Source organism: Crocodylus porosus, unplaced genomic scaffold (assembly GCF_001723895.1).
Source record: "Crocodylus porosus isolate Cpor-Errol unplaced genomic scaffold, CroPor_comp1, whole genome shotgun sequence".
In the NCBI taxonomy this organism is placed as follows: domain Eukaryota; kingdom Metazoa; phylum Chordata; order Crocodylia; family Crocodylidae; genus Crocodylus; species Crocodylus porosus.
The window spans coordinates 96500425-96513677 of NW_017728943.1; the positions used below are offsets into that span (position 1 = coordinate 96500425).

Consider the following 13253-nt stretch of genomic DNA (forward strand, 5'->3'; position numbering starts at 1 on the left):
GACAATCCAGGAAGAGGAGAAGTATATGGACCATAAGATTTCAGATTCAAAGTGGAGATGGGGGAAGTTGCACTATTTGATATACTAGGAAAAATATGGGCCAACGATTGCATGTGTGAGTCAGCAGAAAACACCCATGCTCCAATCTGCTGAAAAAATTCCATGAGGACCACTTAGAGAAACTTGGGGCATCTGCCTGACCAGAAGAGCTGTTCATCTTGGCATGCCACCCTGATCAAAGCTGTCCTGAAGCTTCCAGTGGGGCCTAGACTTGTGTCCACTCACCAGCACCCGAGTGTCTGTCTGGGGTTAGCTGACCCTTCAGTTCCTCCATATAAACCCCTGACCCAAAATAGGACAACAAGCCTAGTGGGTGTAACCTAATCCTAGACTGCCTTGCTGCTCCCTCCAGCTTGTCCTGGAACTCAGCTCTCTGTTTGGTCTCCTCGCTTTCTGGCTCTGCCTATTCCTAGTCTCTGTGCTCAAATTGACTTCCTGGTTTCCTGGGCAATGTTGTCCCTAGAATTAGCTCATTCTTCCTGACCCTGCTCAGTACCTTGATCCCCAAGTGCCCAAGACCTGTCCACCCATACCATAGTGATGCATAAAATATTTTAACTTTGAAGCAAAAGGAGAAATCTAAACCTCCTTTAATGTGTATGACTATTGCCACTAATTTACAAAAAACACTAAATAAATGCCCATGACAGAATCCTCATAAAGTTTTGAAAAGCAGACTTTATTTAGTAGGCACATCATTGCTTTAGTAGACTGAGCTGCACAGCTCATTTTATTTCACCTTTTGTGAATGTTTTTATTTGATTACACTGCATTTCTCCATGTCTGTGAGGATTCAAGTAAAAAAAATACTGTTTTGCGTCACTAAAAGATGAAAAAATAACAGTAAAACCAACTACACTACCATAGCTGGATATAAAAAAGAACTGTTGTTGGACAGAAGACACTGTAATCTGAGCACTGATGAAACTGCAACACAATCATGCTGAGCTTGTGCAGATAAGAGTTTGCATCACATGGGATGATGCATGCTGCTCACTAATAAAATAGGGAACAAAGAATCTGCTCAACACAGACATGGGTAAGGGTCTCAAAACAATACAATTCATATGAATTAATTTCCTTACTATGTTTCTAAAAGTTTGCTCTCAGCTGCAAGGTTAAAGGCTTAAAGGAAAGGTACTGCTCATCATACTATACTAACTCATTATCAACCAGCTGGCTTAGATTTCAGGTGTTACAGATTTCTATTCCAATGGAAAAACATTTTTGAAGAGATACAAACATACAGTCTTGTATTATTTTAGCGGCTAAGAATTTTATCTGATTGGCGTTTCTCTTCCTTGAAAAGCTGTATTTTATTAAACTGTACCTGCAGAAACAATACTTTCATATGCATGAGAAAATGTGACTCCTAACGTACAACTTCATGTGCATTGTAAAAGAAGCACATACGGCATGAAGAATTTTTGAACATGGCAAAATTATTTTGAGTCATAGTAAGTTAATAGTTTTGATTTTTTTCACAAGCTTTATTTTCTGTTTTCTCTACAGAAGTTTCTGAATTTAATATCTTTTTAAAAAATGCGTTCTAATGTTGTGTATAAGACAGACAAACTAAAAACCTAAAAATGCTTCACACTGAAATGTGCACTAATTATCTTGGCGTCTAGCATTTTACACTGAATGTACCTACTACATTTGAAAAACTCATTTTAAAATCAGCTTGTCAAAGCTTTCAAGAAGCTATCTGGGAAATCAGTTTGTTTGTTTTAATGAATAGGGTGAATATAGCCAATTACAGAATTACAGGTCACTTTCTCCATACAGTGCTGATGAAAACACAGTGTAATCCAGAGCTCCCGAGACTGAACCAGGTCCGGTGTAGGGAGGCATTCTTTTGATGCAGTACTGAGCTTGCTCAGGAGGCAGCTCTCGACGAAGCTCTTCTGCGAGAATATAGGGCTGAAAAACAATTCCCCCCCACCATTAAAGCATGTACAAAGCATCCCATTTAACCAATTTTTTGGCTGTATTTTACAGCAGTAATATTAATAAACTGTTTTCCAACTCCCCAAAATAGTTCTGCTTAGTTTTAACTTCAGCTACGAGCAGATGCAAATAACCACTTCAGAAAACAGATTGGGTCAAAGTTTACCCTTCTCAGGGTATGTTTACCTTGCAGTCACACTTTTCAGCAGTATTTCAGATTGTGCTGAGCTCTGTGCTGCCACAGTAAAACTACTACCAGTTCCCAACCTAATTTAAAGCTGGCTCACGTATGCCTATAGGATGCTTCCATGATTTCTGTGAGAGCAATGTAGACATACTTTCAATCATATGCTGATAACTTCAGTGTGAGAGGCTGTTTTCTTAGGGTGATATATTTCACTGGACCAATAGAATCTTTTATTGTTGGTCCAATAAAAGATTTCACTTTGTCTCTCACATAATTCTTGGACCATCTTGGTTACCACATCACCCTTACACTATGTACACTTCAATGCTATTGTAAATCTCTAAGCAAGCATTTACTGTCATTGTTCCTGCTTTCAATTTATAACAATAAAAAGGCATCCTTCTACTATTCTTGGTATGATTTAAAAGAGAAGTATAATAACAACGTGTGATGTTTGCGTTTTGTAGAATAAAGCACTAATCTTACTTTCTTGAGATGTGACCTCAATTTCATGGCAAACTCCTGGTGACAAAGTGTTTGAAAAATCAGTCTGGCCCTTACAAGCTGAGATCACAGAATCAATACAGAGGCCCAAACTGAGTCTCCTACAACACTAGTCACTGTTCTCTTCTGAGTACAGATGCTTTCTTTCCTACAAGCAGTGCCTCATATACTGGTTACTCTAGAACAGTGGTCACCAACCAGTCAGTCTCGATCGACTGGTCTATTGACAGTCTGTCAGAGGCTCTATGATTGGGAGCGGCCAGACAAACTGCCTGGGCTGGGTGAGTGGCATCAGAGCCCAGGCAGTTTGTCTGGGAGGCAGGGCAGTAGATCCTGTGGTGTCAAAAAGTGATCTTCAGGATAAAAAGGTTGGAGACCACTGCTCTAGAACATGAGTTCCACTCTCTTTCCCCAAGTCATGCACTGACAACTGGTGCATTGAAGGGAGCATGTTGCACCTTCTGGAAACGTGTTACTGATCCTGAGCACCCAGTGCTTTGAGGAGCTTGTGTACTTCCCAGTGTTTTCCTCTGGCAAGGCATCACTGTAACACTGCCATCCTCTAACACAGATGTGTTATAAAGGTGTTATCTGGCTCAGGATTAGGTGCAACTGGTGGTTTGTTCAGCTGATCTAAACTGCATTTAAAATCAGCTAAATTCTACAGCATTGCCCAGCTGCAGCTGTGAGTAGAAGTTATAAGAAAGTCTATGACAAGGGAATTACCCCTCAAATCAATCCTGTTGCATAGATATGAGTGAGCATATAGCATGCCTACTAGATATGCAGGCTGTGTCACTGGAGTATAAACTCTGTGACACGTTGGATTTTTCCTAATGCTTTGTTAGATGAAAGGATAAGGAGTAAGCTTTGAATTTCACACACATTCCAGTTAGGCAGTTGGGTCAAAGTCCAAACCTGCTGCACAAGAATAAAAGGTGAGAGCTTTATTCTATAGTCTTACTACCTGAAAAGAGAAATAGCAAGAAATAAAGATTTTGTATGAGACTTTCAGTAAAGGAAAGTTAAATAACAGAGTTTCTGAAAGAGAGAGGTAAAGTGCAGGTAAATCCTTAGAGCCCAGCACTAAAAGGACTGACCTTATCTGAAGCTAAGATTCTGAAGGAAGCTATGACTTGCTCAGCTGTGTCCGTGTCCGCAGTCTCTCTGGTCATGAAGTCAATGAAAGACTGGAAGGAGACAGTTCCTTGCCCATTGGGATCAACCAGGGTCATGATTCGGGCAAACTCTGCTTCACCCTTTTACAAAATTCAAAAGAAATTGTCAAAATACAAACTCCAACATATATGGCATATTACTAGAGACTCTGGGTAAATTTTTTAAAGGCACTTAAGTAATTTAGGAACCTAAATGTTGTAGAAATTTAACAGGATTTAGGCTCTATACTGTCTATATCACCTTTAAAAGTGTGACTTAAAAGGTTTTTTAAATTCTATTCTGTCTTGTAAAGACAGCAGCTTTTACCACTCTGAAAGCATTTTCTAAATTATTTCTACATACTTTTGTTCTTCTGTCTTTTCTTTACCAAAGGCTTGGTGGATTGAAGGATTTTAACTCAGTCCTTCATTTTTTCACCCTGTTGGCTCCCACTGACATCTATGTAAAAAGATTCAATTTTTAGCATAAAGAGGAGCAGGTTCTGTGACACCGGTCCTGGAAGCAATTCTGCACTGATTATCTCATGTTACTGTGGAAACCCAATAACATCACATGGTGGTTTTGGCCGTCAGAAACTACTTTCAGGACTGGGACCTATGCTGGCCAATAACATGTTGAAATGTGAAGTTTCACAAATTATTCTGCTGTTCATATTTATCAAAAGAAATTATTAAAATATTCTTCCTAATGCAATAATTTATTTCTAGGAATATTTTTCAGTTACAAGAATATGTCAGAGATTTAAAATAAATAATAGATTTAAACTGAAAAGACGTATGTTAATTTATCAACTGGAAAATTAAAGGAATATTTTTTATAAATTGAAGCTAAATGCAACAGAGCATGAAAAAATGCTTTCAGGGCTATATTTAAAAAAAATTTAGACATTAAGAGTATAAAAGAAAATGCAAAAAGAAAATATCAGAAGTATAAATATGATTAATTGCAAACTATGATAAGCTTTATGGTAGCTGTGGTTAACATTATGAGTGATACACAAATTGAATTTCACTGTATCTTAAAATTCATACCAAATCATAACCCATTGAAATTAAGCAAGCTCTGAAATCGTCATGATCCATCAGCCCATTCTTCTTCTATTGATCAAAGCAGCATAAGGAATACAGGAGGGAAGGTTTGAGGTATCAAAGACAGGTAGGAGACCATCACCATTTCCATAAAGATGACGAATTTATGTCAGCAGAAGTTTGGATCCATGGAATGAGAGGATGTTCATTGCCAAAGTGAGTCACGAGGAGCATCATCAATTTAAAACAATTGACACATCACACACGTCAAACAGACATCACAAGGTATGATACCAGAAGAAGGGGAGGTCAAATACAACATATCAACATACAGAGCACAATCAAAGAAGAGAGAAAGGCAGAGAAAAGTTTGTCATTGAAATAGCCAAAGTCATGAAAAGTAGGCTGCTTCGTTGTGATGCAACACAGTTTAAGGTTTCAGTGTTGAAATATTTATCACAAGTTGTAGCATCCTCTAGTGACACATTAAAGGCCTACTGGAAAAAAGTTCATTCCTCTATATTTAAACTATTGTACCCCAGAGCCCAGGCAGACTGAACTGTGTGCTGAAACAAGAGTTTTCTTTCCTTTAACAACTAGCTAATGGGATTCAGTTTTCAGCAGAGATCTGAGCCTGAGGTCAATGGAAAAAAGTAAATTGTTCTATACCCAGCAAAGGTCTGGCCACTAGCAAGTTTCTTACCATCACCCATTTCTGAGTAGTAAGGCAAGGGCGGCACCCATCACCTGTTGCTGAGAATGGTCACTGAAATGGGGTGATGGTAAGAAATATTGAAGACAGAAGTAAGATAAAGTCTACCTGTACTGGCCAGTTCTGTGTTCTAACCTAATTCACTGCTTTGCAGAGCACCCTGCTTCTACTGGGTCATTCTGAGCACAAAGGAAAGCTCATGCTTGGAAGCGTGAACAATGAACAACTGGCAGCGATGTGTGGGATGGGGAAGGCAGCAGCACCTCCATTGTTATTTATCAGAATCCAAATAAACAATCTTAAATCAAACAAAACCAGCAGATGACAAAACTGTATACACTGGAGATAAAATCCACACCCTCTGCATCCTATTATTATGCCGATCTATCTGAAAACAGTCATTCATCAGTTTCCTCTACCTGCCGGTCATTTCCAACCTGTCCGAGACTGATGAGGCAGGCTTTAAATTCATCATAGTGGAGATTTCCAGATTCATCCTAGCATCACATCAGGGGTCATGCATGCAGCAGGTAAACGGAGGGGAAAAAGTCACAAATCAGGTTAGTTGGGTATTGCAGAACATTCTGAAGTCCTATCAATAATGAGTTCAGATCAGACCCATCATTGCGTATATGTGCAGCATATATTCTATTGTTGGAATGATTTGAAAATTACAGTAGCATATTTGTTCCCATTGCTTTTCTTGTTCTTACTCCAACTGCAATGTTGAAATGTCACTGTTATGTAAAAACCAATTCACCCCCACTCTTCTAAAACATACATTTTCACTGAATGTTTTCTTCCTGTATGCTACCAGTTTTGTCCTTCATTTTCTGTTGGCATACCATATAATGGGCATGGACAGACATAACAATTATAGCAGTTTTAAATACCTCTGAAGTGTTATAGAAAGTGAGCAGGCAGACGAAGCACAGTGCTATAGTGCTACAAAAATGCTTTGAAATGTATAAGAAATGACCCTGAGTAAAACAGGGATAACACTGAAGTGCTTCACAGGCAGTTGTACATATGTAGACTATGGAAGTGCTCCAGATGAAAAGTACTTAAAAAAGAGGGACCTGAAACTCATGTTTGTCTGCCCATTATAGCAAATAGAGTCAATGGATAACTTGACCTGAACAAAGCCATTCTATTAAGGTTGTTACTACTCTCTTAATTTAATTTTTTAATGGAATAAAAGAGAAGAACTTTATTTTTGCTTAAATGCAAAAGAAAAACCTGATCAGTCATGTAATTTGTCTTCTTTAATGACCTTAAAGTGGGGTCTGCTTTGAATATGGACTATAAAAATGACAATGGGGTGTTCTAAGTTTAACCTCCCAATTACTCCAAATCAAATTTGCTCAGTTTCCTAAGTTACTTATCTTTTCTAACAACTAGCCCAACAAATGTATGTTGAGTTCTGAAAAACAGACTGGTTTCTGGATTGAACATCAAGCATAATCCCTGAACCAATTAAGGTGTTTACGGATTTAATTAAGATGCATGCCATTATGGTTTGTCTCCAAATTCTGCAAGTAGTTTCCTGTGATGGTCTCAAGGACTGACCACTTGTAGAACTGTGCTAGGCCCAATTTTTTTCTATGGCTTCCACATGAGAGAAAAAGTCAGTGGGTTAATGATGTATTTTTGAAAGGAGACTCCTATATACTTATATTTGTTAAAAACATACATGGTCTCAGAGAGGTATTGGATGCATTAAAAAATACACTGGTACCACAATCAGTTCCTGTCTCCCAACATTTTTAGAAAAATAGTGATGTTGTAACATTTGTTCCATCTGCCATTAATCTCCCACAGCTCCACAGAGTGCAGATGAGAGGCAGCAGTACAAAGCCAATGTTTACAGATAGGTTGGGGATGAAAATTTTGAACAGGGTTTCTTGAATGAAGACAATCAAGTACGTCCTTTAAATTCAGCCATAATTAATGGGACAATGTTTGCTGTGAAGTACCCTATTTCAAACAATTACTATAGACTCCCAAACATGCCAATCCATTCTGACTCATAACTCATAAGAACATAAGAAGTGCTATACTGGGTCAGACCAATGGTCCATCTATCCCAGTATCTTGTCTCTGGCAATGGCAGGTGTGAATGCTTGAGTGGGATAGCATATACACAGAGTATAGAGTAATCTGTCCCCTGTCATACCCTCCTGGCATCCATCATCATTGGTTCAGACATGCCAGCGGATATATCCTTGACTGCTCTGCTTAATAGCTATTAATGGATCTACCACCCACAAATTTGTCTAGTTTCTTTTTGAATCTGGCTACCCTATCTGTCTCTACAACCTCCTGTGCTAATGAGTTCCACAAATTAACTACATGCCATATAAAAAAAGTATTTTCTCTTGTTAGTTTTACACCTGTGTAATGTCAGTGGGTGCCCCCTATTTCTAGCATTCTAGGACTTGGTGAATAACAATTCCCCATTGACTTTGTCCATACACATCATGATTTTATAGAACCCTACCATCTCCCCCCTCAGCCTTTTTCCTTCTAAACTGAAGAATCCTAGCCCTTTTAATCTCTCCTGGTACGGCAGCTGCTCTATCCCCTTGATCATTCCAGTACCTTTTCTAAGTCTACTACATTCTTTTTGAAATGTGGAACCAAAACACCACACAGTAATCAAGACATGGATGCACCATGGATTTCTATAGTTGCATGTTTTCAATTCCTTTCTTAATGATGCCCAATGCTTTTTAAAACTTTATTTATTAATAAATCCAACTTACCAAAGATGTTCAGCACTTTAGGGGCTTTTTTTGGTTACCACTGCACACTGAGCAGATTTTTTTAGAAAACTGTCTACAATGCCTCCAAAAATTTCTCTCCTCTCCAAGCTCACTTCTGGATCAGCTCCAAGAGAAAATTACACCAGCAGTGAATTCACATATTCAACTTTATTTATAAGGCCTAGCAGAGTATAAAAAACATGACAGGAACTAATAGTCAAATCCTCTCCCACTTTCTGTGAGCCTGTTGGAGCCAGACTATGGAGGAATTAGGACTGTTTGACCAAGTTTGGTGGTGGATAGTATTGGCATGTGCTCCTGCTTTTTGTACAACCCAGTCCTTGTTGTACAGCAGACATATGAGGGCACAGTGCAGGAGTTGTAAGATCTATGAATCCTTAGCTATGTGTATCTATCAATCATTCCCTGAATAGGTGTGTGGAGGGAAACAAATGTAATTCCAGAGTTAGTATCCACTTCACGAGCTGGGCGTGGTTGCTTGTACCAAGTAGTAAGGCAACATCGGAGGCTTCATGAATTTTGTAGCATGCATTGATCCTGGTCTAAAATACACCCCTTTTTATGCCACACATCAAATAAACATAGAATCATAGGAAATTAGTGCTGGAAGAGACCCCTCATGGTCATCTAATCTAGCCCCCTGCTCAAGCCAGGGTTGTCCCTGACTAAACTATCCCAGCCAAGTGTTTGTCTAACTTACTCTCGAAAACTCTTGAAAACACAATTGCACTTCATATGAAGATACATTACAATGAAGTCATAGATGTCTTTCTATTGCTTTCCCTGTTTTAAAATATAATGTGATGCCTCATATATGGAGAAAAGTTTCTTCATATTTGCATTGTTTACAAGCCAACATTAAACATTTACATGAGTTCTAAAGGGATATAAATAACTTTGCCTTCTTTATCCTTCCCTTCCAACCCAGAACAAAACACTGAAATGTCCTGTCTTGTCTCATTATTAATCCCCTAAAACTTGTCCTTTTCCCTCTTTGATTTATATGTGGCCATCTACAAAGACAAAATTCTAAGTGAAAGTAATGCATCCTCAATGAATGTTAACTTATCTATATGAGTTTACTGACATGTATTGTTTTAGAGGAAGCTGTTAGGTAAAATATAGTGTCAATCTTGCTATTGTTTTCCATGCAAAGCTCCCATTTAAAGTCTGTGGTTTGCACAAAAAGTAGACTTTGGCTCAGAGTCGTTTCCTCTGACCAGGGAAACAAGAACTTCACCTGGTATTGCATATATAGCTACAGTAGATAATCATATACTTTGCAATCATGTATTTATTGAACTGCATCAAATCTGAAATAAGAACCTCTACCATTAACAATGATGTGGAAACCAAGAAAAAACTGAGAGTTGCCAGTTGCCAAATATACCGTTCACTATTCCAATTTCTGTTTATGAAAAATCACTTGTACATCACTTTGAGCACCAAAAAAACTTTCAGCTCTAAAGTGAATTTTGTCTCCGTGCTTTTTATTTCCTGTTGCAATAAATCTGAAGAGAAAATATACCAGCTCTACAGATCATGAATGTCCACACTTGGAACTAGATTGTGCCTTCAGGCACAGCCTTGAACAAGATATGGTAAGCTCCACCCATGTAGAAGCCATTCAAAATAATGTGGGCCTAATCCTAAGACCCTCATTCAGAGTGGGAAGGACTGCAAAATCTATTTTTAATGGTAACAGATTTTGCACTACAATATAATTATGATGTTGTTTCTTTGCAATTGCAATTTTCCTAGAAATGTAGTAAGGGATTCCCCTCTCAAATCTATAACTACATGAAGTTCTCCTTGGAGGTAGTCTATAAACAGTTGTTAGTCTCATGCATCTCAAAATAAATGAGAAGCAGTTAGTAACTCTTTGCAAATTAGTACTTTGATAATACTCACACAAACACAGCTTCATAGTTTAGATTTTGGTTTAAAATGAAAGACTGCCAAGAAACATTAAGCTAAGACATTCATTAATGATCCTGTTGTGTTTATATATTTAAAGCCTACTCATCAGGCATTATATTAATATTTCGGATCTTTGCTAAATGTTTGTCATTGTGAATTACGTTTTAATTCTTTCAATGTACAAATACATCATACATAAAACCACTGTTTGAAACAATAGAATTATTCATTATAAAAGTAAAACCAACATTTTGTCTTACAGGGAGAATATGATGCTTTTCATGTTTTTAGGGCCAAATTCAGGTGACCCAATTTCACCTTCATTTCAATTCAAGGCAAAGAATTTCATAATTTTGCTGTATCTGTCTAAATATCCAGCTTAGAGAATCTTTTCTCAAGTATACCTAAATAAACTCTGAAGCAGAGTTGATACCTTTTATCCTCTGACATTGAATATTTAAGTGTGTGGAAATGAAGGGAAGATGTAACATTGAAAAAGCATCTTCAGTCTCTCAAATGAGTTTGCTCAATGAAAAAAAAAATCACTGCCTCCTAACCTTTGTCGACTGAATCACATCTTCCCATTAAATTAGACTTTAATTCATCCATGCAACCTTCACTCTTATCAGCATTTCCACTATCTGTCCATGCAGGAAGACTGCTTTAATAGCTGGGTATTTTAGCATTTTACTTTTTCCTTTCTTAAACTTTCACACTGGTGAATATTAACTACTCTCTAGTCCTCTGGTTTTACCTTCTTTTCCTAGGGCCTGGCCTCTCCTACCCTGCATAAATCTTTGTCAAAGCACTACCTTACTCTTGGCCCACTGCATACAGCTGCTATGCTTGTGTATTGTTTCCTCTAGAATCTCTAGGTCTGATTGCTGGTTGCTGAAAAGGTGGAAGCTCTATAACAAAAGCGTTGGCTCCCATAAAGCTTTGTTTCTCCATATAATCTTCATGCCTTGTGAAGTACCAAGAGTATGGCCATACACTCATGTGGCTACCACAGCCTGTGCTTCACCAGCTTTCCATGCTATCCCCTCACAGCTATTGGAGCTGGCTGTGAAGGCCAGAACCAGAGGGATTAATAAGCAATAAATATGTGCTTCTTGGAGGCATGTGGTATTTTGCCTAAATAGGTAATATTAGTTAATATAAAGCTTGTAAGTTTGTAAGCCACAAATGTAACTTGTCTGTCATAAGTTTAACCAAAATGATAAAATTAACTGTTCATGGAACTGACTGGGCCCCATAGGAAAAGCTGTAGATGTGAGATTTGCTGACCTAACGGTTTCTGCTCAGGGTTCAGCTATGATGATAAAAAACTGGATCCAACTGCCTGGCACACCCAACACATTCCAGGAAAGCACATCCCAAGAAAGCATATTCAAATGAAACTTAAAAAGGGTTGGGGCTTAGGCAGAGCAATGTCAATTCAAACCTAAAGGTGCTGCATTATAATTTGCTTATTGGATAAACCTAAGTCTGGGTAGTAACCTTTTATGATAATTTTTAGCACCTTTCAATCCCATAGGGTAACAGCTATAGGGAAACATTATGAGTGGCTCTAAAGCCAACAGATTAACATAAGACTAGGTATAAAAAGTGTGTGCATCAAGTAACCAGCAGGAAGAAGGGAACAGAACCATCATTTATGTTCCACACCCAGATCCCGGACTCCTGGTGTGAGTGAGGATCAGATCCTGATCAAGGGACCTTCCCCGGTAATCCTTCTGACAGCGTCGATCGGAGACACCTGACTGCGCTGGAATCACTTGACGTGTACCTAGCTTTGAGGGACTATCGATAAGTTGCCAACCCATGTCTGTCTATCTGTTGTTTTGAACAAGCCCAGTGGCTAATACCCTCGCAGTCCCCAGTTGGCCTGTGACAGAATTGATCTATCTATCTGTTGTTATTATCTGTTATTTACTATTAGCTCTTTAATAACATTTATTTTTCTGTTAACTGTTGTGTGTGTGTGTAAGCTATAATAAATTTGCCTTTACTTCACTCCCAACTTTGCCTCCTCAATCTGAAACTGAATCAAACAGCCCAGTTGGCCTGTGATAAAATTGATACACTCACAGTGCCAGCTGGCCTGTGACAGCTGGCACTGCTGCTATTTAGGGGGGCAAAAAGCCCTTCTTCTAAATTCATGAGAGCTAACTGCTAGAACTGGCTATACCCAGTGGCCCCTAACACATGGCTCACATGACCCACAAGACCTTCCAATTTTGTTTGTGGCTATAGAAAATTAAAAAGTTAAAACTGAGGCTGAAAAAGAAAGTAAAATGGGATGTGATTGCCAACTATGCATTACCTCCTCAGCCATGTTATCTAGGGAGCAAGCAAATCTGTGGGGACTTCACAGTGCAAATTCTGCTGTGATCGGTCATCTTTGTGAAAAGTTCCTTCTTTTCTTTAATAGATTCACTTAAACTATATGGTGTAATAAATCTGTGCCTGATGTTCTTGTCTGCTTTTAATGTCTCTAATTGCTCAATTATCTGCTCCAGTGCACTGTGAAAGCCTTTTAGCTTCCTACCCTGGGAAATTTATTGTTGTCTCTAGGATGTTATCCTCTGCTTTCTTACTGAATGGAAAGAGGAATTACATTGCACTACAATTATATTTAGTTTTTCCATAAAATCTATCACTGACTCCTGTGATCTATTCTCTTTTAACTTATGGGTGCCTATACATGATCAGCAAGGCTGCTACAACATGCTGTAATTATAGTACATTGGAGTATGGTAATTATTACTGTGCTCCAGCAGCCCCCAGCATCTCATGCATCAGCATGAGCTTAAAAATGGCAGTGGGGGCATTTTATCTAAAGCTCATTCAAAAAGCTTTGAGTGTGGGGACACTGACACATGAAATGCTCTGGGTGCTTTAATTAGAGCAGCTCTGAGAGTCGC

The 13253-nt window shown here is 38.5% G+C and overlaps 1 protein-coding gene across 7 annotated transcripts in view; it reads right to left on the bottom strand.

Moving 5' to 3' along the window:
* Window positions 1–718: 718 nt before the first annotated feature.
* The window catches only part of ACTN2 (actinin alpha 2), a 123459-nt gene continuing 110924 nt past the window's right edge, over window positions 719–13253 (bottom strand). For 3 of the 7 annotated variants that reach the window (XM_019549815.1, XM_019549818.1, XM_019549814.1), the window contains 3 exons: window positions 4912–4977; window positions 3802–3960; window positions 719–1983 (listed from right to left, as the gene is read on the bottom strand). In XM_019549815.1, the coding sequence (XP_019405360.1) occupies window positions 1825–1983; window positions 3802–3960; window positions 4912–4977 (384 nt within the window). In that variant the 3' untranslated portion in view covers window positions 719–1824. Of the gene's footprint in view, window positions 1984–3801; window positions 3961–4911; window positions 4978–5880; window positions 6118–13253 lie in introns of those variants that run through there. The other 4 variants (XM_019549820.1, XM_019549819.1, XM_019549816.1 and 1 more) reach the window with 4 other exon arrangements.